At 48.9% G+C, this 23601-nt stretch overlaps 10 protein-coding genes across 10 annotated transcripts; 4 read left to right on the forward strand and 6 right to left on the reverse strand.

Moving 5' to 3' along the window:
* The first annotated feature begins 65 nt into the window (after nt 1-65).
* F4812DRAFT_427223 (Pet127-domain-containing protein) lies at nt 66-4899 on the forward strand. Its single transcript, XM_047934081.1, has one exon. The coding sequence runs from the start codon at nt 246-248 to the stop codon at nt 4218-4220; it is 3975 nt and encodes a 1324-aa protein (XP_047790849.1). The 5' UTR covers nt 66-245; the 3' UTR covers nt 4221-4899.
* A 78-nt stretch (nt 4900-4977) lies between these two features.
* Nucleotides 4978-10707, reverse strand: F4812DRAFT_427225 (serine/threonine-protein kinase gcn2). Its single transcript, XM_047934082.1, has 5 exons — nt 8102-10707; nt 7701-8039; nt 6644-7640; nt 6178-6584; nt 4978-6111 (listed from the first exon to the last, which is right to left on the reverse strand). The coding sequence occupies exons 1-5, from the start codon at nt 10427-10429 to the stop codon at nt 5302-5304; spliced, it is 4881 nt and encodes a 1626-aa protein (XP_047790850.1). The 5' UTR covers nt 10430-10707; the 3' UTR covers nt 4978-5301.
* Nucleotides 10708-10729: 22 nt separating this feature from the next.
* Nucleotides 10730-13709, forward strand: F4812DRAFT_372622 (spindle pole body formation-associated protein-domain-containing protein). The gene is made up of 2 exons (XM_047931945.1): nt 10730-11090; nt 11148-13709. The coding sequence occupies exons 1-2, from the start codon at nt 11021-11023 to the stop codon at nt 13223-13225; spliced, it is 2148 nt and encodes a 715-aa protein (XP_047790851.1). The 5' UTR covers nt 10730-11020; the 3' UTR covers nt 13226-13709.
* F4812DRAFT_427227 (UreF-domain-containing protein) lies at nt 13689-15235 on the forward strand. Its single transcript, XM_047934083.1, has one exon. It carries the CDS (start codon nt 13758-13760, stop codon nt 14781-14783), a length of 1026 nt encoding a protein of 341 aa, XP_047790852.1. The 5' UTR covers nt 13689-13757; the 3' UTR covers nt 14784-15235.
* On the reverse strand, nt 14914-16364 carry F4812DRAFT_372615 (uncharacterized protein). Its single transcript, XM_047931944.1, has one exon. The coding sequence runs from the start codon at nt 16238-16240 to the stop codon at nt 15044-15046; it is 1197 nt and encodes a 398-aa protein (XP_047790853.1). The 5' UTR covers nt 16241-16364; the 3' UTR covers nt 14914-15043.
* A 200-nt stretch (nt 16365-16564) lies between these two features.
* On the forward strand, nt 16565-18396 carry F4812DRAFT_372626 (acyl-CoA dehydrogenase NM domain-like protein). The gene is made up of 4 exons (XM_047931946.1): nt 16565-16839; nt 16904-16980; nt 17036-17462; nt 17514-18396. Exons 1-4 carry the CDS (start codon nt 16816-16818, stop codon nt 18336-18338), a joined length of 1353 nt encoding a protein of 450 aa, XP_047790854.1. The 5' UTR covers nt 16565-16815; the 3' UTR covers nt 18339-18396.
* A 76-nt stretch (nt 18397-18472) lies between these two features.
* Nucleotides 18473-19201, reverse strand: F4812DRAFT_372634 (uncharacterized protein). The gene has a single exon (XM_047931947.1). The coding sequence runs from the start codon at nt 19069-19071 to the stop codon at nt 18607-18609; it is 465 nt and encodes a 154-aa protein (XP_047790855.1). The 5' UTR covers nt 19072-19201; the 3' UTR covers nt 18473-18606.
* A 182-nt stretch (nt 19202-19383) lies between these two features.
* F4812DRAFT_372679 (uncharacterized protein) lies at nt 19384-20038 on the reverse strand. Its single transcript, XM_047931948.1, has one exon. It carries the CDS (start codon nt 19907-19909, stop codon nt 19463-19465), a length of 447 nt encoding a protein of 148 aa, XP_047790856.1. The 5' UTR covers nt 19910-20038; the 3' UTR covers nt 19384-19462.
* On the reverse strand, nt 19983-21318 carry F4812DRAFT_372683 (uncharacterized protein). The gene has a single exon (XM_047931949.1). The coding sequence runs from the start codon at nt 21166-21168 to the stop codon at nt 20353-20355; it is 816 nt and encodes a 271-aa protein (XP_047790857.1). The 5' UTR covers nt 21169-21318; the 3' UTR covers nt 19983-20352.
* A 513-nt stretch (nt 21319-21831) lies between these two features.
* On the reverse strand, nt 21832-23369 carry F4812DRAFT_471069 (uncharacterized protein; the record flags this gene model as incomplete). The annotated part of the gene is made up of 3 exons (XM_047939048.1): nt 21832-22976; nt 23033-23116; nt 23180-23369. 3 exons carry the CDS (start codon nt 23367-23369, stop codon nt 21832-21834), a joined length of 1419 nt encoding a protein of 472 aa, XP_047790858.1.
* Nucleotides 23370-23601: the final 232 nt, after the last annotated feature.

The raw sequence follows: 23601 nt of genomic DNA on the forward strand, positions 1-23601 counted from the left end.
CGTACATTGCCATTACCTACATCCTATCTTATCAAAAAGGATGCCCGCCGCTAGCGTAATCGGCAAGTAGGAATTACGGTCCAAAAAAATTTATCGATAACGATTTTTTTTATTTTACACCAGTTCAAGACTCCAGAATTTTTTTCGTAAAGCTTCAACAACTTATTCGCATCGTCACCAATTGTACTCGGGATCAAGTAATATTCTAGGAGACTAGATTATTCTTTCGGTTCAGAGTGTTTGCAATGCTTCGATTGAGCAGTCGGAGCGCGCGCCGTATCGGAACTTCATATATATGTACATCATGTCTTGTCGCTTGCCATTCGACAAGATCGCAGGCGCTGCGTCCCACCTTGATCCCTAGCCATCACGGCCGACATCTATCGACCACATCGCGCCTACTTACGCCTACAACCGAAACCTCTACTACGACTAGTACCGATGGCGCTGGAGACGTAAAGATCCCACCACCAGAAGCGCCCAAGAAAAGGAAGAGGAAGAAGCCAAAAAATGAGGAGAAGACTATCGCTGCCCAGGCCGAGGGCGAACGTCAGCTTCAAGTGTTGCAAGGCGCACTTCAAGCACTGAAGAATGTTCTTGCCGCACAGAATATCAGCGTCGATCAGATTGGCAAGCTCGGCACTCAGGTCGACCAGAACGGTCTACTGCTAGGAGGAGCTACCGAGAAGAAAGAGGAACAGACTGAACAGTCCTCAGAGAAGAAGGAAGCAAGGAAGAAGTCAAAACGAAAAGCATCAGATGACCAAGGTGCAACGGCAGCCGATGCCGCGCCAGTCGATGGTGCGCCAGCAAAACCCAAGAAGGCTGCGGGGAAGAAGGCGACAAAGCGTGAAAAGGTAAAGCAGAAGGCAGCTCCCAAAAAGGCCAGGCCGGCATTCAGCAAAGTTCCACAGAAGGACAGACCTAAAAAGAAGACCCCTCCTCCAAGCCTAGGCAGCGGTGTTGTTTGGGGTGACTACAAGATGATAGGCGAAAATGCATCCGAAGGACCGGAGGAAGGTGGTAAAACCAAATCAAAGACCGTGCCCCTAGAGATCAGTTCTATACGCGCCAGAGACCTTTTCCCAACACCTGTTTTGACAGATCACCCGACGGTTCCTGGGTTATCCTATGGTCTCGAAAGAGTTTTGTTTAACCCCGGCGTGTACCATCTACAGGATCCCCGTTCCCGGGTTTACAACTTCGACCCGTATCTCTCGGAAATCATGCCAATTCAGGAATTTGATTTCAACGCCTTGAAGCAGTACGTCACATCTTCTAAGGACAACACACTTATCGGAATTGCAAAAGAGCATGGCAAGAAATACACAGGTTCGACGTCGAGTATGACATCTATGCTTTCCCATTTCCATTATCTCTTATCTGCCTGGCGAGAAATAAATACGGAAATGCTGTCCAAGGGGTTCGTCACAGAATCTCTTCAATTTACCAAGATCATGAAAGGTCCGGCCGCAGTATTCTTGCATTGGAAAGATGGCACCTACGCCATAGACGCTGATAAGGAATTTGACTCGGCCAACATCCTGAGTATGCTTGGAAAGTCCATGGAGAAACTTCTTACTGTTTCTAAAGAGGAATACGAGAGGTACAGACATATCAATTCTGACCAAATTACTGAGGAAGAACGGAATGCCGCAGAGGCCTTCCACTACACTAAGTTCCTCGATTTCATGATGCGTTCTCAACTGGACGCGCATGATCCAAGGGTGCCTGGGTCGGGTATGTTCGATCTCAAGACTCGTGCGGTTGTGTCCATTCGTATGGATGCGAAAGGATTCCACAAGGGTCTCGGCTATGAGATTCGTAACCGATTTGGCCAGTGGGAATCATTTGAGCGGGAATACTACGACATGATTCGTTCTGCATTCTTAAAATATTCCCTCCAAGTTCGCATGGGTCGTATGGATGGCATATTTGTCGCATTCCATAACACCCAACGTATCTTCGGCTTCCAATACATTCCACTAAGTGAAATGGACCTTGCCTTGCACGGAACATCGAACACAACTCTTGGAGACAGGGAATATAGGCTCAGTCTTGCGTTGCTTAACGATATCCTAGACCGAGCCACCAAGAAATTCCCAGAGCAGTCCCTACGGCTACACTTCGAGACAAGGACGTCAGCGAACGCGCCGTTCATGTATATTTTTGCGAAGCCAGTATCCCAGCAAGATATTGACGAGGTTCAAAATGCCAATAGGGCGTCTATTGAACAATTTGAACGGGAGATTCTTGGTCTGGCCAAGCAAGAGGCAGAGGTAGAGGCGGAAGCTGAAGCTGAAATTGAAGCAGAGGCGGAAGCGGAAGCGGAAGCGCAGGCTGAGGCTGAGGCTGCTGATAAAAATGAGGAAGTGGTAAAGAAAGAGGTTGAGGTGGTTGAGGCGGTTGAAAATTATACATCAGAAGAAACCTCGAGCCTGGCCGCTTGGAATGAAGTACGCCAGATGGTTGAAGATGCTGTGGATGACGACGAAGTTGGCGTCGGCGCTGTTCGAGAAGCAATCGAAGACGCCCTGGAACAGAGTGGGCTCCTTCACGCGAAATCATCCACCGAAGCGCGAGGATACGTTGATGCCCTACTAAGTGCCATTACCAACAGTGCATCCAAACCAGAACCGACACTAGACGCGCCGGTCGAGGAAGAAGTGGCTGCCGATGAGGATGACTCCGCTGTGACTCAGGAAATACCGGAGCCAGAATCAGAACCCACTACCGAACAGTCCGCGTCTGAAGTTGAAGTAGATTCTGAGCAGTCGCAAATCGAAGAAAAGCCCGGAAATACTTCTGGTGAAGATGAGAGTGAGGATTCTCCGATAGAAGAAATAAAAGAGAATTCAGACGAAAGCTTAGAGGCGCAACCCGAGTCTGAACAGACAACATCGCCCACGTCTAATGATGAGCCCAAGGATGTCATGCTTGAGCTGAATGACTCGGCCTCCTTAGAGGAGGCAACATCACAAACACAAACCGACGTCAATGCAACAAGAGAGGTTGAAGAGGAAGGAGAGGAAGAGGAGGACCAGGAAGAAGAAGAGGAAGAAGCTGATGATATTGATGATGAATTAGAGGAAGGAGAATCCAAGAGAGATCTCAACACGGCTTCGTCTATGTCGCCGTTGAAAGATCTCATCGTGAGAATGGCTCAAAGGATCGATGAGAAAGCGCCGTCTGATGAGGCTGAAGGCTCTATAGATGATTCGTCCAAACTTAAGGAATTTGAGCGAATCCTTGGCGAACTCATTGCTCGTTCCAAAGATGAAGGAGCAGAACCTCGAACCGATAACACTGGCTCTACTTCAGGGGCTCCGACAGAATCGGGAGTCGAAGGCGAAGTTGAAATCCTCGAGACTGAGGCTCAGAAAGCCGAGGGCACAGAAGGTGCTTCTCAGACAGAGGCTACCTCGGAAGAGGTTTCAGGTGATGCTAAGCCGGCTGAAGAGGAGATCGACGAGAACCTTCTGGGCATGGTTTTAACCATTAGAAACAAGGTTAACGGCGAATACGTAATGCGGCCCGGTGAGATGAAGAAGGGTGACGATTGGGTCGTGGAATACAACATCGAGGAGATCGCACCTAAGCGGGCCAATACCATCTACAGGCAAATACAGGCTCGACGACGCGCGGTGTTCGAGGACACGGGCAACAAGGAATCGGAGTGGTACAAGATGTTCCGCGGTAGACTCGAGCAGCACACGTTGTCGGGTCGTAAATTCAGGGCCGCGGAGAACCTGAGAGCCCAGAACCACCCCGTCCACATTATGGGTTTCGATAAGTCGCTGCCATGGGAAGAAGTCTTTGGAAGGCCGAAAGACCCGCAACCAACGGGAATCGAGCTGGAACAATTACTGGAAGAACAGGAGGAAGAGCACTTGGAGACCCGGGTGGAGAGCAACCTCCAGGACCAAGTGAAGGATCAGGTGCCGTACCAGGTGGAAAGCCAGGTGGAAAACCAGGCGGAAGCCCAAGCTGAAGACCAGGTAGAAGGCCAAGCGGAGAACGAAGTAAAGGATGAAGGGGAGAGCCAAGTCGAGGGTGAAGCGAAGGACGAAGCGAAGGAGGAAGTAGCAGATCAGACGGAGGACCAGGTGGAGAGCCAAGAGAAGGACGAAATTAAGGACGAGGTGAAAAATGAAGCGGAGGGTCAAGTGGAGGATGAGGTAAAGGACAAGGAACAGGATGAGCGGGAAAATGAGAAATAGGTTGGCTGAAGGAAAAAGGAAAAAAAAAAGAGCTGGATATTACGTCGATCGTAGGCTCATTCTGTCTGTCATCTGTCTGTGACTCATTACATACACACAGTCCAGTGTACAACATAATATGCGACCTACGGCGCTATGATATTTATACGACGATGGCGTGAAAAAAAATATCGGAGGGTTTTAGGGGGCGACTTTCGCTGGCAGGGGGGGAAATTTATAAAAAAAGACAAGGAAGAAAAAACAAAAGGTAAGGAAAGAAGATCTTGGGGCTAATCTTCTCGCGCTGGCTAATATAGCATAGCAATTGGCATAGCAATTGGCATTGACATTGGCATTGCTAGGCTCGCGGGCAGGAAAGCAGGACCGTCTCGACTCTGTATATTTAACGCTGTATTATGTATATGATGTGTATGAATTTTATAGCCTGATAAAGATAGACTTCGTTCATAACAGGTACCTATCTTACTTTGCCTAGATACCTAGATGGGAGGTCGGACTAGTTACTATCATGATTGCTACAGTACTACGCCCGGGTTGTGTATTAGATATAACTTAAAGGACCTATTTTAACTTATGTTGATCTCCTCTCCAATATAGGAGGTATCTACCTTGTATATAATGTACCTCATTACTCAAACGGTTAGACGAGGTGAAACCAATTACTTATTGACAAAGCTACTTCTTACTTAACCTGGTGGTCAAGACAAATTTTTACGACTGAATTCATCACGTAATAACTTTTCTAAGAGCCGACGACTAAAAATAAAAATAATTAATTAGCAGTAGGTAACTACCTAACCTATAGAGAGCTAGCTAGTACGGAAGCAATAACTAATAGAAACAAGTAAGTTTTCCGAGGAGCAGAATTGATCAATTCCCTAGGGTATCTACCTACACATAGCCAAGCCACCTCCCTCCCCCTTTCCACTCTCCTTTCTGCCCCTGTTGCCTCTCCTACCATCAACACCAACACTCTCATCCTATCCCCCTTTCGTCAATAAGTGTACACAGACTACAGAAAGTAGTACCTCAGAGGTACCTAGGTCCTAGGTAGGTTAGGTACCTAGCATATACACCCGCTTCACGCCCCCAAATCGTAGTAAATACACTTAGTCGTCCTGAAATTATACACGAACGCGTGGCGACTGGCGTCCGCGCCGTCCGCGTTCGTATTCGCGTTGTTGTTGTTGCTGTTGCTGTTCTTCTTCCTATTCTCCCAGTCCGCGCGCCACGCCATCAGCATGTCGTGGATCTCGCGGAGGTACCTGCGCTCGTTCTTCTCGACGGACTGCTCGGCGCGGCGCCAGGTCTCGGGCTCCGACAGCCGCGTCGTCTCCTGGATCAGGTCGAGCACGACGTCCGACGTCTCGACCGCCGCGATCGGGCCCAAGAGGAACGACTGCAGGTGCCCCGCCGCCTTGGCCTGCGCCTGCTCGATCACCACCAGCCGGTTGAACTTCTTCGACTTGGTCCCCGCCACCAGCACGCTCACCTCCTGGTTCGGGTTTGCTGTCACGGTACCGCCACCGCCGCCACCGCCACCGCCGCCGCCCTGCGAGACGGGCGCCGCGGAACTGCCCGTCGCGTCCGATTGCTTCGTGGTCCCGCGCTCGCGCTGCGCGGCGCGAAGCCACGGGAGGAGCTGGGATGATGAGATCTCGGCGTCCGGCACGTCCTTGCGGTCCATAGTCCTGACCTTCAGCACGTTATCCTGCTTGATTATCACGATCCACGAGTAAGTCTCGTCGCGATTCCTCGACATGAGTTCTTCCGGGGATCGGGAATCCCGCGCTAACTCGGCGCTGATGTCGTGAGACCACAACATGGAGAGGATCTCGATACCCGCGGTACGGAGGGTCTGTGCGTCAAAGCTGGCTACTAGCACGTCACACTGGAAGATGCCTAGTCAGATTATGCTGGAATGTAATGTGCGATAGTGCTGTGCTATTCGACTTACTCGTTTAGTATTAAAGATTCCGGATGTTTCTTCCTCAAGCTTCTTTAGAAACTTTCCTCCAGACTTCGGCAACCGTGCTAATTTCTCCCATGCTAAGCTAAAGCCAACTGCGTGAGGCCCTTCGCCTATTTTTGGCCGGTGTGCTTTAATTAAGCTATCATATCGACCACCGGCAGCAAATACATCTTTGAACTTTTTGTCGTATAGGCATTGGAATAAGATTCCGCCAGAGAAGAAGTTCTCCTTAATGCTGCTTAAGGGGTTGATGTAAATCTTCGCATGGACGCCAAGACGTTTGGTATACTCGATTACATCCTTGAGATGAGCCAGTGTCGGTTGTAATTTTTCATACATCCGACTTCCCTCGAAGATTCCTTTAAGTTTAGCGAAAGCTTTCGCTGGTGTATCTGGAATCCTGTTAAACTTCTGCCTACATTGTGTATTGGATAATGCGTCAACCACTTACCTCGGAAATCAAACCGTCGGAGATCTTCAATACTAGTAGCTGATATTCCGATCATAGGCGAACGTAGCTCCGCCCGTATCTTTTGAAATGTATAGGAGTGAATGTTTAGCTTGCTGAGGGATTCGGCGGCTAACTGTCTTGCAGTTAGATCCACGTTGCAGAAATCGAATATAAGTTGCAATAAATCAGAATGACCGAGATGAAAGCACATCGGCGACGTTGAGGGGAACGCATGAATGATCTCATCCAGCACTTTAATTACCTCGGCTTCTTTCAAAGCCAGGTCTAGAGTGTTATTAGAGATAATGTCGAAGTCAACTTCGCCAATCATGAGAGGCTGTCCGCCGTTTCGTCTGTCCCGATAAACGTTGCCAAACGTGAAAGATTTCCGAACTGACGATATGTTTGTATGCTTAGCCAATGCTCTAGCATTTCCAAGCATTAGATCATATGGTAATTGGACTACCGTGCCATTTTGATCCAATAGTTGAACGATATCTTGATTAGGAGAGTAGTGCTGAGAGCGGGGATACAGTGAACTGCGCGGTGTTTCAACTGCGCCATGACGGCGGAACACCGATATTAGCTCTTCCTTAACCGCACTTTGGAATAGTAATTCCGTCGCCGTAGGGTTAGGTGTTGTTAGGTCCCAAGCGTAATCTTTCGTTGACTCCAAAGGTGTTGAGAATAAAGCGGAAACGACTTTTGGATAATACGGAGAAGCAGTACTTGTCAGACTCGCAAGCGCCCTTCGTGTCGTCTCATTCTCCATCTGGATAGGTAACTTCCCACTGCGCAGTAATTCAAGGCTGCTCGGGCGCTCTTTTACGTCATGCGTAACTAGAGACAGGACGATATCTGATTTTACCTTATCATTGGGCTGGAAGTCATCCGGGAGGGTAGAAGATGTTCCCAATTTTCCTAACTTGTCTGCTCGCTCCATACCTAGGATAGGATGATAACACATTTCGAAGAATATAATCCCAAGCGAGTACATCTTGAACTCAGTTAGGAAATCGCGCTTGAGTGCAATGATAGGAATGGTAGGATGACTTACATCGACTTTGGAGGTGTACGACCCACCACCGGTCCTCCTGACTTCAGGGGCAACATAATAAGATGTTCCGATGCTTCTTGTTAAATCACTCGTATCCAAGCTACCGCCTATAAATTTATCGACGGCAAAGCTACCAGCAGTAGCCAACCCAAAATCACCAATCTTGACATTGTTAACCCCATCGGGACCAAGGCCAATAAAGATATTTTCTGGTTTAAGATCACGATGGACTATATTCAGCCCATGAATATGAACCAAGCCCTCCAAAATCTGCCGGAACAAACGCCAGACTTCTTCGGTTTCCTTCCAGAGGTTTCTCTGGATGAGATCCCGTAGTGTCTTACTCGAGATATTAGTAGCCGTCTATAAATAGTTGCGAAATAGCATGACGGGAAACCTACTCGTTTATCACAGTACTCCATGGATATATACATTACGGTCTTGGAATGTCTTTGATTGCTCTTCACTCTCATAGGAGAAGGTATGGAATCGTCCATGTCGGAGTCAACATCTGACTGGTCATCGTCGTCATCTTCTTCTTCCTCTGTTTCTTCATCGTCTTCGTCGTCCGAGTCATCGTAACCAAGTCCTATGTTAGGATGACTCGAAGATATGAAGTCCAAGCCGCCAGTGCTAGTGGCGAATTGGATATCGATACCTTGGGAAATAGTACCCTTGGAATCAGTGTTTGCGTCTTCAGTTGATGTATCACCTCCCGAATCTGACACGTCGGGTATTTCTTCCAGCCAGGTGTTGTAATATCTTACAACTGCTGGGTGACTGAGCTGGGAAAGCAGCCGAACCTCTTTCAATATTTCAGTCAGGCTTGATTGGGAACGTTGAGTGATCTTTTTAATTGCATAAATCTGGCCGTCAAGCTTTTTACGCGCCTTAACTACTTCACCAAACCCTCCCTTACCCAACCGCGCTTCTTCAACGAAGTCCTCTCTATACCTTGAAAATGCCGCCCCACGAACGGAGGAGTCGCGCCTTAATCGTGTAGGCAAAGCGTGAGTCAACGAGCCGAGAGACTGCGAAGGGGTGAAGACAGCAGGGCTATCATCAACAATGACAGGGGCATCAGTAGCTAGAAACTCGCTGGAGCTTAACTCAAATGCACGAGAACGCTTTCTAGGATCAAGTTTGAAAAACCTAGTCACCAGTTCCTGTAACGGTCTGGATAGGGAGAGTGATTCCATTAGAGCAGCCGGAGACTGGTATTTCTGAAATACATCAAGACCAAATATCATTTGTAAGAAAACGACACCTAAGTCCCAGATGTCAGTTTTTTGGGTATACTGAGGCCGTGAGCTACCAGCGACCTCTGGCGGTAACCAGTAGGTAGATCTTGCTGCGTTTGCCGACGAATTCTTCTGGGACTTGTGGGAGAGGTTGTGTATTTCTCTTTGATATGCCACATCGGAAAGCTTGGGAATAACGTCGCCAGTTGACTCTCTAAATAGGAGTATGTTGCCGGGGTGGATATCTTGGTGGGTAATTCCGTGCCCATGTAAATATCCCAAAGCGTCGAGAAGGTCCGCAGTCCATGAGCGAACCTTTCCGACCTCAAGACTTCCCGCAAGATCCAATAGCTCTCCGAGCGGGCCTTTGTCTGCCAGTGGTGTTAAAAGTCGTGCGGTCCAGGTCATCAACGTCGACTCGGTATCTTCCTGGTCGCGATCGATACGAAAATTCAGGAGCTCAAGGACGTTTCTGTGCGACAACTTCTTGATGGATTCTAATTCACCTTCCAGAGCTTGTAGTTGCTTCTTGAATTGAGATGATTCCTGAGAGGTCGATCGTAATACGAATTCTTTGAGGGTCAGGCTTGGCCCGTTTCGTTCGCCGGAAATCTCAGGCCAGACGAGATATGTGGTTGCTAGCTGCCCCTTTCGAAACTCGCTTCTTCCGGTGACGACGTTAAATACGAAAACATTACCAACTGCATCGGCGGTCTCGCACGCCTGGTCAAACTCAATCTTCCCGGCTTCCAAGATCCGGGAGTCTTGCGTGTGGCTCGAAGCATTTTGATTTTTGTTCCTCTTTTTAGACTCCTTTATTTTCGTTCTTTGTCGGTCGACCTCCTTCTGTATCATATCCTGCATCATCCTTTCTTCTTCTCTCATAGCATCTAGCTTCCTACGCTCCTCTTCTTCCTGTTGCTCCCGAGCCTGTCTAGCTAATTCGGCCTCGTGAGCCGCTCTCTCTTCCTCCAAGGAGGGCAATTCCAGTCCTTGAGCCTTTGCCTGAGCAGCATCTTCAAGAATATCTTGGATACCTTGCGCCAACTCGTGTATCATGGGTTCCGGCTGTTCAAGTGTAATCAAGGACTTGGGCTTCGTTTCAATGAATTTTTGCAGCTTAAACACAGTAGACTCTCTGAGACCCCCCTCATCCTTAAGACTGAGCAATGGTGGAGATTTTGGATATGTAGCTGTAAGTACTACGCTTAAAGTAACAGCTACTTCGTCGTCAGATAAAGCCCTGACGCGAATGTCGAAGGATGGCTCAGACTTCATCCATGCGCTATTGGCGGCTTTATGTTCAATATAGTCGTCGCCATAAATAGCCTGAAGAACCATGATCTCTTCATTTTGAACATCGGTATATGGTGTCTTGTGGCCTACATCCGGACTAGCGGACTTCAGCCCGGGGTAATTTGAGTCATTCTTGGTTTTGGTAGTGAGCTGCTGGGGCCCTTTCCATGCAGTTTTTGACTTCCAAGCCATTTTGATATTGATATTTCAGTATCATTCGCGGGCGATAGAAACGAACGAAAGAAGATACATACAGCCGGAGCTGTATGTCGTCTACTGAGTCTTGGCCATCTTGCAGCAATATATATGGCATAAAATTTGTGATATGAATATTTGATGAATAGTTGATGAATAGATAGTTGACAGCGGTGTAACAATGCCGAAGTCGAAGTCGAGGCTGAGATTCTTTGATACCTAGTGGGGCGAAATTCATACGTGTACCCGGCCTACATTACCTGGTAATACCTGCCTCCTTATTGCCCCACGTGCTACCTCTATCTGGGTACAATTATAGGTACAATTAGTACGTACTTCCTTGCCCTCTTAGGTGCCCAGGTGGATGGATTTTAAGCTCATGTGCTAGCGTGTTAGCGCATTAGCGTATCCGGCGGGTCAATTGAGTACAAGGCATTTGATGCATTGCCCCAGATCTTGCGGGCTAGCAAAGTAAACATTTCACTTCTCTTCTCACCAAATTTCACGTCGACTTCAAATCTCTTACTCCCACAAACAACTTCTCAAAATCACCGACGTCAATTGTTCAATTTCTTTCAATCGAGCAAAATGCTCGGCTGGGCTCTCAAAAAAGGGTTCCAAGGCGCGACCGGGGCTAAGGACGCGTCTGGCAGCAATGGTAAGTCGTCATCTTCTATATTGTTGACATTTGCTAATTTTCTTGATTATTTTGTAGACGACACAACACAACTTGAAGCCCCCGACACTCCCGCCCCCGTATTCGCTGCTCGTGCATTTAAGAATGTACTATTTGGAACATCTCGTTCATCAGAAACAACTAGCAGCAAATATACCAAAAACAAAAACGAAAACCCAAATCCCAATATCATAACTTCCCCCACCAAGCAATCTCCAAGCAAGCAACCAACAAGCATTCTTCTGACTCCAGGTACTGGAACCGCGCGTCGGAAGCGTGTCTCATTTAACCATGATGTAAAAGCTGGAAGTGGTCCCGATGCAAGTCCTCTTGTTTCGGCTCGTCTGCGAAAAAGATCAACATTACAACAAGCACTCGAGAATTCTCGTTCAACAAAATCCAGGAAATCCATCGAGGAAAAGAAAGAGGATCCCCCTCCAAAGCTAGCTGACGATGAATCTGAAGACGAATGGGAAGATGAATATTGCGACCGCGAAATGACAGTGGATCTTAATGAGCCCCGCTCCGAGTCAGGCAAATATTGGAAGGCGGAATTTCACAGATATCGGGATGAGGCAATGGCCGATATCGAGCGCATGGTGAAGTTCAAGGCTTTGGCTAAGTCTTACGCTCAGCAAAAGGATGCTGAAGCACTTGAACTGGCCCAAAAGCTGAAGGACGAGCAACAAAAGGTAGCCGAATTGGAGGAGAAGGTTGCTGCCTTGTCAGCTCAAGGCACGGATAAGAGGAAACGCGGTGGTGACCGCGAGGACAATAATCTGGCGAAGGATTTGGAGCACCAGACTGCACTTGCTACACACTATCGAGATCAAGTAAAGGAGCTCGAAGCTCTTATTCAAGAACACAAAGGCGAATCTAGTTCTAGCCAGTCCGACCGTCGGCAAATCGGTACATCACCTAGGACCGAACACACCCTTCTGGAGGTCAAACAAGAACTCAGAAGAGCGCGATCCGAGTTAAGGCAGATGGACAAACTTCGCAAGGAAGTCAGCAAGCTCAAGGCTGATTTAAACGCAGCAGAGGAACGAGCTGATAAACTGGAAGATGAACAAATCCAGAAGGGATCTTCTGATTCAACACAGGTGAAGAAGTTGGAGCAGAAGCTACAAGTAGCGAAGGAAGAGTCGCATCAAAAGGACCGTGAAATCCGACAGCTGAAGAAGGACTACGAAACCCTAAAGAGAGACGCCAAGTCTCGGACTGCCGAAGCTATACAGGTGTTGCAAGCAAAGAATGAGAAAATTGCTGAACTGGAGAGCACCATAAAGGTGATCGAGATGGCAAATCCCTCGGTTAAAGCGAGCCGCGCTCTGAAAGTAGACATCGACTCGCTTAGCAAGCCCTCCAAATATGAGAGTGGAAGACCTACACGCCATCTGACTCGATCAGCTTCGGTTGAGGATATCACGCTCGACATGACTCAAAGATCACTGCTCGGTCATGAAAATGAGTTCAACAAGAATGCACTCCAACCTGCCAGAGCCAGTGCTTTCTTTCCTTCCGAGCGATCGAATGGCTTCAAGGATGTCAGGGACCAACCGAGGAAGAACGGGGATGACGAGGCGGAAATCAACAAGCGCGACAAAGAGACTATTGTGAACGACTTGGACATTTCCCCGCCTCGACCTATTACGAAGCCTAGGACTACGCTATCAACATTCGACTCTGGTAGAGCTATGTCTAATATCCTCTCGAACAGAATGAACCAGTCGACAGCAAGGGATACAACAACTTCGGGAGGATTACTGGATCAAAAGCTTGCCGAGGCACGCGCAATTCGTGCAGCCAGAACGGATCGTGCGGACCGCGATACGGAGACGTACGGATCTGCAGAGAGACCAACGCCACGCCGTTCGAGACCCAAGTCTTATAACGGCCAGTCCCTTTCTTCGGGCAGCGACGGACTAGGCTATGACCTGGTGCGAGACAAATTTGCCCGTCTAGGAGGTCCCGAGGCCGATCATACTACCGGGAATACTTCTAGATGTACCCTACCTGCCGACCGACAGGCGGCAGCTCGAGCTCGCTTAGAGCAGAAGAGGCTGGAGAGGCAGCGGAATGGTGGTAGCCGTAACAAGGAGAACATCAAACCATGAGAGTAAATCTCATAGGACTCTAATTTGACGACGGTTGAATGAAGGCTGGAATGATGGGTACAGGCGCATGATATGGATTATGGGCAAACTAAGGGGCATGATATGGTCTACGGTATTGCATTACAGGAGTTATATGCCTTAAGTTTTAACTTGAGGGTTTTGTGTGGGATTGGAAAGGTCTTTTTTTTTCTTTTTGATCTGATTGGCTTAAAACCTGAAGGCATTTTGTCAACCCTTGGGGTGACTTCCAGTATTTTCATTTGGGCGCTTTTAATCCTACCTTGTATTGGCACGGGTATGGTATTCAGGGCTTTTTTAGGTCGAGGAGTTTAAGTTAGGTGGAGATACCAGCGGAGAGATAAGCCTTTTTGGTTTGTTTTTTTCTCGTGTAAGATTAAAAGATTGCTATGGACTTTCAAATGTAAATGCGAACGGGTCAAGATATTTTTTTTCATTCCTCCCTACCTCTTTACGTAGTTGCTATACTATTCCAAGTGACAAGTAACAAGTAATTTTATTTAGTAATGACGTGATGGATTCAACTGCTATAACAGGTACCGAGGACCAGGAAGTCTTGGAAAATGAAATCGCAGATCTGGAGTATCGCCTCCAAAAGGCTAAAGAACGATTAGCGGAATCAGCTACAACAGCGAAAGTCACTTATAAGCCGTCACTCTCATCATATCCCACATCGCAATCCGCGCACCACTACCTCCTGCTCCTCTCGGACTCGGCCTTACCGCTAGGATCCTTCGCCTTCAGTTCGGGGCTAGAATCGTACTTGGCACATACGCGGCGCGGCGGCGGCCCCTCTTCGTCTTTTTCGTTTCCCAGCTCCGGTTCCCGCCCCACCAACCCGTTCTCCTCCTTCCTCCCGCTCTCCCTCTCCTCCTACGCCAGCACCACGCTGCCGTTCGCGCTCGCCGCCCACCGGGCCCCGGACCCCGACACGCTCGCCCGGCTCGACGACGCGCTCGACGCGGCGATCGTATGCGCCGTCGGCCGCCGCGCTTCCGTCCAGCAGGGCCGCGCGCTACTGGCTATTTGGGAGAAGAGCATGGCGGCGGCGGCGGATCCGGGGGCTAGGTTGAGGGGGTATGCGGAGATGGTGCGGGTTGGGGCGGTTGTTACGGCAAGCAGCAGCACCACCAACGACCGAACTAGTAATCATGGTAGTAGTAGTAGTAATGGTGGAAATGGAAATGGTAATGGTAACGAGCAGTTATGCGATGAGCCCCTCCCGCCCCCGGCATCAGCGCACCTGGCGCCGCTCTTCGGCGCGGTGTCGAGCCTCTGCGGGCTGAGCGAGCGGCAGACGGCGTACGTGTTCATGCTGGGCCACGTGAAGGCGTTGGTGTCGGCGGCGGTGCGGGCGGGGCTGTTCGGGCCGTACCAGGCGCAGCGGATCCTGGCGGGGGAGGAGGTGCGGGGCTTGCTGGAGGAGGTCATCGCGAGGGAGTGGGAGACGCGGGTCGAGGACGCCGGGCAGTGCGTGCCCGTGATGGATTTGTGGGTGGGGAGGCATGAGCTGTTGTATTCGAGGATATTTAATAGCTAAACGGGAAAGAGGGAAAGACACACACACACACACAGAGAGAGAGAGAGAGAGAGAGAGTAAAGAAGAAGAAGATGATGATATGATGACTTGTGGCTAAGGAAGAGAGTGTTAGGTACGTATGTAAGGACGCTGTGGGCGCTGGTATCTATTATTACGGAACGCGTGGCGTATGGAAATTATCAGAGGTATATATACAATTTGGCAAAAGTCTGCCTCTTCTAGGAGGCCATACGATTTGATCTAATCTATCCCCGAAGCCCTTATTCGTCATCTTCGCTATCGCTTCCGTATGCTACTAAAGGGCCCGATGACGCCGCTGCTTTGGCTTTCGGGCCTGTTGAGACCTTGGCTGTCTTCAACGCTGCTAATGTGCTGCTTGAGAAGATTCCGCCCCCTCCCCCATCCTTCTCTGCAGATTGGAGTTGGAGTTGGTGTTGTTGTTGCTCCTGCTGTTCCCCAGATGCACCTCCATCACTACCACCCGCATCGCCATTTTCTATCATCAACCGTTGCTCCTGCTCCAGCTCGTATCCTTGTCTACCAACTGGATTGACCGCCTGCGCGCCGCGTGCAAAGTACACGTCGTCCGGCGCCTCGTATCCTTCCAGGCCGAAGCTACTCTCGATCTTCCGCCGTTTCCTAGCCTCGGGGTCTCGGCCCTCGATCTCGGCCACGAAGGCTTCCGGCAGCGCTCTCCTAATAGCTTCAGCGGCCTGCTCCTCGATACGTCTCGCCTCCCTCGCCTGCGCCATGGGGTTCGGATCCGCCGTGGCCCACCGGACGTTTAGGATCTCGTTATGATCTAGAGACTGGTGGGCCATGGCCTCCTTCGCGAACTGCGCGTTCGCCTCGTTGGTGTAGGTGATGAACGCCACGCCGCGGGTGTTTAGCACGCGTATCCGCTCGACCTGGCCCCATTCGGCGAAATGGCGGGCAACGATCTCCTCGATGTCGTCTGTGACGTGTATCCTTCCGACATAGATGGTGCGGTTTTGACGCATGAAACTGCCCACGCCGCCCATATCATCGCGGTAGTCGGAGTGCTTATCGCGGCCGAAGCAGTCGACGTTGGGGTTGAATAGATCGTGGATGCCAGGGAGGCGGTGAAGGTATTCGCAGTCCTGGCCTTTGGGGCAGATGCCACGCGCGAAGAAGAGGCAGAAGTAAGAGCCTGTCACCTTATCGGCGCGTGTGTAGCCGCTGTCCTTGGCGATGTTGCATCGACCTTTAGCGTGGGTCTTAGAGAGGTATTTATCTTCGCGATCGCCGCCCGACCATTTGTTGTACCATATGTTGAAGATAGTACCGGTTTGGGGTGGAGGTTCGGATGTTATGAAGGAAGAGTCGACTTGAGGTCGCGCGGGACGTTTCTTGCGGATGATCTTTTTGACCTTTTTGGGTGCCGCTACGGCCACTTCCGTAGATGGCGTCTGGTCGCTTTCTCTTTCTTCTGACATGATGACGGATGGTGTTGATTTGATGGATGTTTTGGATGTTTGGATGTGATGCAAGGCTGTGGATTGATTTGGAAATGTTTTCCTCAAGACTTAATACTTGTTTGTTGCATGTCTGATAATGGGGCAAATCAATTTGTATGCTAGGTATGCACTAAAACGAGGATTAAGCTTTAGCTTGGATTTCCCCAATTTCCCCAGATTACTCCAATAGTGTATATCTTATCGATAAACCGGCTGTTTCTCTTGGCCCATGTAAGTTCACCTTCAGGTACCTAGGCCATGCCCCTGGCACGATCCTGTCTGGCCTATCCAATCGATGCTCATAACAGGTTGAAGGTGCTACACGAACCCCGCTAGTACAGGCGCGTACCTCGGTTTATATTGAGGGCTTGGTCTTATATCATGCCATCACCTCGGAACAAAGACCTTTTCTCCAACTTCAATCCAGATATTTGATTCCTTCAACTCAACCGTTTAGATTTCGCTTATAGTTCGTTTTGATATTTACCTAATATACCCCATTATTAGAGCATCTCATCTTTAGTTAGCCATAAAACCAATTCATCTACAACAACATGTCTGCTAGAATTCCGGATATTGTAAGAGAACATATTATATTCGCGTATTACTCCGATCGAATATCTAAGCTTACGTAGCTTTTAGGTAAAACATCGCGTTAGCGAAAAGGCGAAGAAGACATTGGATACCATTGCCAAGTTTGTTGAGGAAGAATGCATACCGTGAGTCGTAAAGCTCGCTCACATCTAAAGCATCGCTGATATTCAAATCAATCAGAGCGGATCCGGTTGTAGACGCCCAGATCGGCGAAGGTTCTGCAAGATGGGAAAGCCATCCTCCTATTATTGAAGAGCTAAAGGCAAAAGCAAAACAACTGGGCCTATGGAACTTGTTTTTACCCAAGGGCCATTACAAGGAATCGCCGGGCTACACGAATTTAGAATATGGCTTGATGGCTGAATGGCTAGGCAAGTCCAAGATAGCCTCCGAGGCTACTAACTGCTCAGCGCCAGATACCGGAAATATGGAGGTCTTGGCTAAGTACGGCAATGACGCTCAGAAGGCCCAGTGGTTAAAGCCCTTGATGGAGGGTGAGATCAGATCGGCTTTTCTCATGACCGAGCCGGACGTTGCCTCATCAGACGCGACGAATATCCAGCTTAGCATAAAGAAAGAGGGGAATGAATACGTTCTAAATGGCTCTGTATGACTAGTCTCAATCTTTGCGTGACAAGTCAGACTAACAGTTTACTAGAAATGGTGGTCAAGCGGCGCCGGCGATCCTCGATGTAAGATCTACATCGTAATGGGCAAGTCGGATCCCACCAACAAAGATCTCTACAAGCAGCAGTCGGTTATACTTGTTCCAGCCAACACCAAGGGCATAACTATCCACCGCATGCTTAATGTATATGGATATGACGACGCGCCTCACGGCCACGGTCATATTTCTTTCAATAATGTGCGCGTCCCAGTCAGCAACCTAGTTCTCGGCGAGGGCCGTGGTTTCGAGATCATCCAGGGTCGGTTGGGCCCAGGTCGCATTCACCACGCGATGCGCACTATTGGTGCAGCTGAGTACGCGCTTGAATGGATGTTAATGAGAATCAACGACCCTAAGAAGACTCCATTCGGAAAGCAGTTGAGAGAACACGGAGTTATTCTCGAATGGGTTGCCAAGTCGCGAATAGAAATTGACGCAGCTCGATTGATAGTCCTCAATGCTGCTGTGAAGATGGACGACCTAGGCCCAAAGGCAACGTTAAAGGAGATCGCCCAGGCAAAGGTTCTCGTTCCGCAGACGGCCTTGACAGTTATCGACCGCGCTGTTCAGGCATTTGGTGGAGCGGGCGTCAGCCAGGACACGCCTCTTGCCAATAGTTGGGCACTTATCCGGACCCTGCGGCTAGCTGATGGACCGGACGAGGTCCACCTTCAGCAGATGGGCCGCAACGAGAACAAACGAGGCAAGGAAGTCTCGCAGAAGATACTCTGGCAGAAGGAGAAGACGGAACAGTTGTTGAAGCAGAACGGTCTGAAGCGGTTTCAACCTGGGTCAAATATCAAACCGAGGTTATAGGAAAATCACAGCGCGACTCAATGGGAATGTTACCAGTTGAAATATTAAGAACGAGCTTCACTAAGAGGTATGAGGCTATCTGCTTTATGAACTCGTCGACTTGTATATTAAAGTCATTTTTAAAGCAGTGTATCCTGCTGCGTATTCTCATGTGTACCTCTACCTAACCTTTGTCTACTTCGTGATTGAGTAATAGGGACTAACCTAGTGCTGTCCCAGGCACCTCCAATTATCTATCCGTCTGTCGAGACCTGTTGTAGATACGCATTTATCGACTCGTAGGTGGTTTGCCGGCTGCGTTGACATATTCTATTTGATCTCTACGACGTAGTATGTCCTTGTTTATGTGCGTTATGGAAGGCAGCATTTCGATCATGTCCAGTCGATGCAAGGCAATATTATCGCATCTGAATCTGCCGAAGGCCTTCCAGTTTCGATCAAAGAAAACAATACTTACATTCAGGGGCTCGTAATTCTTGCAGCGTCCAGCCTCTCCGAAACCAGCGGCTTTATGCAAGTACCGAACTCCCAACGTTTCCCCCTTCGCCAGCTTCAATATCGAATAGATGCACATAATAAACAGGACATTATAGATACTTGTTTTATGTCGAGATAAGTGACAGCAAGAAGTCTGAAGTCGTGTATGTTGAGTCCGGCTATGATAACGGGCAACTGTCACGCCGTGGCTGTGAGCCCCGCAGTCTGCTGGAGCTGCGCTGTGTTCGTCGACCATGCTTTGTCCGACTATTTCCACGGATTAACTGTGTCAGGGGTAGGAGGCACTAGTACGGATAGGGCCTTATGGCCCACTAGGATAGTGTATATAAGGAGTACGCTGCTCCCTCGAAGGTGCTTCGAAGGGCAAGCGTTAATAGATCACTACTATACACTGCATACTTGGCATTCTACGTGCTACTGCTTCTAGTATTCACTCTATGTACGACATACATCACGGGATCCCTCTGACAAACTGTGATGGAAGGGTTCTTCTGATTTCACAAGGAGCTTAGAAAATTGGTCTACCTGTGACCAAGCCTATTCTTTGAGAAGATATCCTACCTGCCCGCAAACAGAAGGGGACGAAAATGTTGCGTTCTTCAGCAGATCATCTAATATATCGGGTATTATACCTCTCTCTCGTACGTCCGGTACATTTTCATGTCCTTCAGAAACCAGTCCTCGCCTTTGCGCACATAGCGCTCGTGATAATAACCCCCACCGGTGCAGTGTTTTCCAGCGTTCGATCCCTTCGGGCCGTAATCATAACGGATAATGAAGACTGCCTTGACCTCGTCGGGGCCAATCTGTTCTAGATGTGGGGGAGAGATAGCGTGTATACATTGTGAGTTCTTGAATCTATTTGCGCAGTACTTCGTCATGGCTAGGGCGCTAGAAAAATTCAATTCGACCCCTTTATCGTTCATTATCTTTCCATCGGAGTACCAGGTGGACGTTGCATCGGACAGCATAAATTCTCCTGCGACCCTTTGGTATTGATCGGTATCGACAAGTTGGCAGTATAGGTTTTTCTTGTTAATGATTTTCTGGGCGACTTCATGTGAAACAGCCATGATGAATGTAAATTTCTCTATGAGGTTTTGGTGTTGGCTTTGCGGTTAATGAAGACAGTAGGTACACTTGACGTATTCCTATAATTGTCTCTACCAGCCTCCAATTCAAATGATTCGAGAGATATAAGCTCCTCTTATACTTGAATATCGCCTGGTAAAGATTAGGTCACGATGTGCCGGAGACACATATCGGCTCGGCTCGGAATGCAGCCACCGGAGTATCTAATTGACGAATGATAGCGTCCTGGTGGCATTCCCTCAACGGTTGAGGCGGTGGCATATAGCGGCATCGTCTCTTGGCTGTGATAATACTACTACTCTCCTTAGTATATAAGAGGCTTGAGGCTGAGCAACCATCAACTGTGTTAAGCCACGAATAAAAGAAAATGCCCTACATAGGTGACTTAGAGAAATATGTCTCATCCATGGCTAATTCATACAATTTACCCTAAATGTGAGAGGATGCCAATCACCTCTCCGGCATCAACGGACTCAGAGTCCGTGCTAGAAAGACATGCCGAATGGACATACGTTGACGAGTTCCGTTCTCTCAACTTAAGCTGCTGGCACAGTAATTGAATATTATGTTTTCGTACTCCACCCCCTATAATGATCTCAATTCCAAGCGCTTCTGCTCTGGTGATAAGTTCGTCCAATATAGCCAGATTTTGAACGGCATTCCCCAATCCTCCGGATGTCAGTATGCCGTCAAAGCCACAAGCGGCCAGGTCGTCCAACGCTGTCTTCCAAGCATAGCAGTCGTCGACAGTCATGCTGCCGCTATCGTCACAGCTGGCGACCTCGTCAAAAGCGCGGTGGAATACCGTCTTGAAAGGACGAGCACCTGCAACCAGGCGGTCACATCTCTCCTTATCGATCCAACATTTCCTCCTATGGGTACCGACCTCGGTAGCATCCTGAGATTCCTCCAAGATTCCAAAAACGAATCCATCGCCGCGTTCCTCGTCAAGTAAACCGGTCGCCTTGAACCTCTGAATGGAAGCCTCCATCTCTTCAAACTCCTCGTCGGAGTATATGAAATCACGAGCTTGGGCTTGCGACGGGGGAGCGCGAGGCCTGATCATCACACGTAACGGAACGCTGGAGTGCGCAACAATCTCGAGATCCTTGAGTGGTGGTGTCAGCCCCCCATCTGGATATGATCCTGCTGCATTGAGCTCGATGCGCGTTGCCCCCGATTCTATGGCCTTGGCGGCGGCACTCGCACCAAATACCGGTATTTCAAGACCAATAGCCATAGTCTCTTATCCGAAAACTTCGCGTTCCTTGACTAGTTGAAACTTCGACTTGCTGTAGAGCTCTTTCTTTCCTCTGCATGTGGTACAACCTGTGAGGTTTATTGTATCGTTAGTCAATGCCGCATGTTCAAACGAAAAGGGGGAAAGGGGAAGGGTCCGTGCGTCTCTTAGACTCGGTTTGCCTAGGGATAACTGGCTGTTAGTATTAATAGATTCATTAATCGGGGTAGGTAATTAACGAAGTACACTTTCAGGGAGGTACCTAGGTATACATTTCAGGGGCATTATCATTCAACATCATTGCCTATGAGAAAACAGAGAGCATCCTATTAGTCTAGATTGCCGTAGAATAAGGCAATATCAGAACTAAGACAATTGCTAATGTTAGGTATAGCACATCCGCGAAAGCAGCCCCTATCCTTGTCCCCTGTAGCCTTAACTAGCAGTACATATCGAAGGGTGCTTAGCTTTTCTATAAGCCGGCCCGTTTTTTTCTGTGTTTTTTTTTTCTCTTTTTTTCTTATATAGTTCCACGCAGTTAAAGCAAAGGAAGCCATTCTCTTTGGGATGATGCAAATGGCTGAGTCCTCTTTCACTACCACCACTACCATAATCGTAATCCACCTCGCGTACACAGTCCACGTACCTAGGCAATTGCTTAGATTACCAGTTCGAAAAAGGAAGAATCGTTGCCAAGGATAGTTCCTCGGTAACATCGAAGATGCCCCCCTGGAAACCGGTAACGCCAACAGGCCCGGTATTCGGATCGTTGTTATGATACATCTCTCCGGCTCCTCGGAGGTATTCGTTTTCTTTGTTATCATACTTGTCGAAGTATTCCTGTCCCCGAAGTGCCTCGGAAGGTTGAGGGTCTTGTTCAATCTGGCCGTCCTCGTAGATGAGGAAATCCTGGGGAATCGGGATCGGGTTGTTTCTGTACACCCTAAAGCCCGGCATTTGAAGGTCTTCAATGTCTATACCACCTTCATTCTCTTTGTTCTCGTCGTCTTCAACGTTCGTGTCTTCCTCTTCGGTCGTGTTGCCGGAGGGAACATGGTGATCAACGGGAAAATTGTACAGAGTTGATGCAGAGCTCGAAAATGAAGCAGATAGGGGTCCTTGGCCAACCTCCGGTGCCGAAGTAGAATCCTCTCGAAAGTTCATAGGATTGCTAACTGTGCTCTGATAATATTCCGGACCGACACCGGTGCTATATGCTAACGTGTCAGAAGATGCACAATCAAGGGTATGGCTTTGCGGCACGTAGGCAGATGTGTCTTCGTAGCCGGGTCGAGGCGCTAAGGTATAGGATGACTGGATCGTAAAATGATCTCGCGATTCGTCGCTTCTGGCCGAGTAGTCTTCTGTGCCTATAAATTCGGCGGCAGCGAGGAGAGCGTTGAACCGCGACAAGTTTGTTTCAGGTGTGGATTGATCCAGAGCAGATCGCTCTCCCATCTGATATCCCCAAGAGACTTCAGGAGGGTCGATAGAAGCACCTTCAGATGAAGTCCCTTGGGCTTCTCTAAAGAATGGCGCCAGACCAAGATGTTGCAAATTTCGGCGTCTGTGGAAACTGGTGGGGCTTAGAGGAGTTTGAGGTTGGCGGGACTGATAAAGTTGACGAGCCTGGCGAGCCGCGTACTCCGGAGAGAAGACATCGTCTTCTTCTAATGGAGTGACTGTGAAGCCATCTGGACTTGGAGGAGGAGCTTGAACTCCCCGAGGCTCACCAATGGTCACTTCCCTACGGCGAGGGCGGCCTCCTCGAGGGCCAGAACGAGGATTGATAACACGGCGGAACGGACCTTAACCGATTCTATTAGCCAAACTTGAAAAGTGCCAAATATCGTAAAGGACATACCGAGCTTCTTCATGTACTCCATGACATATTTAGTAGCATTTGGAGATCTTCTATCTCCTTCAACATTCTGGAAGTAATGCTCAACTGAGTAAAACTGTGTCAGTATCCCTCACCAGAATTTATAGGTTAGATGGTGGGCCGTCTTACACAATACAGAGCTACTGTACCAGCGGCGAGCAGTTCCCTGTTCATCCATTGCCTTCTGCATATCAACCGCCAGTTCTTCCCAGGTCTTCTCCTCGTTGCCAAGGTCTACAGGGGCACGTTTGACAGAGTGGGCGACGACAATCTTCCAGAAGTACTTCTCCTCCGCGGGAGACCAAAACTTTCCAGTCATTCTGGGATAAGGATGTGGTGGAATGAGGATGTAGGCCGATAAGTGATATCTGATAATAATGCCGGTGTCTCTCTGTTGGTAATGGCAAAAATCAGGAGTTGAGTTTCGCGTAATAAGAGAGAGGTGCAAGACATGAAAGGTGGATTTGGGATGAGCACATAGCGGGTTATATAGAAATCCAAATACCTTGGAGGAGGGTAGGGAAAGATTCCAGAAATGATGAATCTTGTGT

This window comes from Daldinia caldariorum (genome assembly GCF_022478825.1).
Source record: "Daldinia caldariorum strain CBS 122874 unplaced genomic scaffold F4812scaffold_7, whole genome shotgun sequence".
In the NCBI taxonomy this organism is placed as follows: Eukaryota; Fungi; Ascomycota; class Sordariomycetes; order Xylariales; family Hypoxylaceae; genus Daldinia; species Daldinia caldariorum.

Bases quoted from the DNA above. Each gene is read 5' to 3' on its own strand.
- F4812DRAFT_372679 (XM_047931948.1), bottom strand. From the start codon at position 19,909: ATGGCTGTTTCACATGAAGTCGCCCAGAAAATCATTAACAAGAAAAAC.
- F4812DRAFT_427227 (XM_047934083.1), top strand. From the start codon at position 13,758: ATGGATTCAACTGCTATAACAGGTACCGAGGACCAGGAAGTCTTGGAA.
- F4812DRAFT_372683 (XM_047931949.1), bottom strand. From the start codon at position 21,168: ATGGCTATTGGTCTTGAAATACCGGTATTTGGTGCGAGTGCCGCCGCC.
- F4812DRAFT_427225 (XM_047934082.1), bottom strand. From the start codon at position 10,429: ATGGCTTGGAAGTCAAAAACTGCATGGAAAGGGCCCCAGCAGCTCACT. The intron at 7,641-7,700 runs GTAAGTCATCCT...ACTGAGTTCAAG, and splicing joins CGTACACCTCCAAAGTCGAT to ATGTACTCGCTTGGGATTAT. The intron at 6,112-6,177 runs GTAAGTCGAATA...GGCATCTTCCAG, and splicing joins GAATCTTTAATACTAAACGA to TGTGACGTGCTAGTAGCCAG.
- F4812DRAFT_372626 (XM_047931946.1), top strand. From the start codon at position 16,816: ATGTCTGCTAGAATTCCGGATATT. The intron at 16,840-16,903 runs GTAAGAGAACAT...CGTAGCTTTTAG, and splicing joins CTGCTAGAATTCCGGATATT to GTAAAACATCGCGTTAGCGA. The intron at 16,981-17,035 runs GTGAGTCGTAAA...CAAATCAATCAG, and splicing joins GTTGAGGAAGAATGCATACC to AGCGGATCCGGTTGTAGACG.
- F4812DRAFT_372622 (XM_047931945.1), top strand. From the start codon at position 11,021: ATGCTCGGCTGGGCTCTCAAAAAAGGGTTCCAAGGCGCGACCGGGGCT. The intron at 11,091-11,147 runs GTAAGTCGTCAT...ATTATTTTGTAG, and splicing joins GGACGCGTCTGGCAGCAATG to ACGACACAACACAACTTGAA.
- F4812DRAFT_372615 (XM_047931944.1), bottom strand. From the start codon at position 16,240: ATGTCAGAAGAAAGAGAAAGCGACCAGACGCCATCTACGGAAGTGGCC.
- F4812DRAFT_372634 (XM_047931947.1), bottom strand. From the start codon at position 19,071: ATGGTCGACGAACACAGCGCAGCTCCAGCAGACTGCGGGGCTCACAGC.
- F4812DRAFT_427223 (XM_047934081.1), top strand. From the start codon at position 246: ATGCTTCGATTGAGCAGTCGGAGCGCGCGCCGTATCGGAACTTCATAT.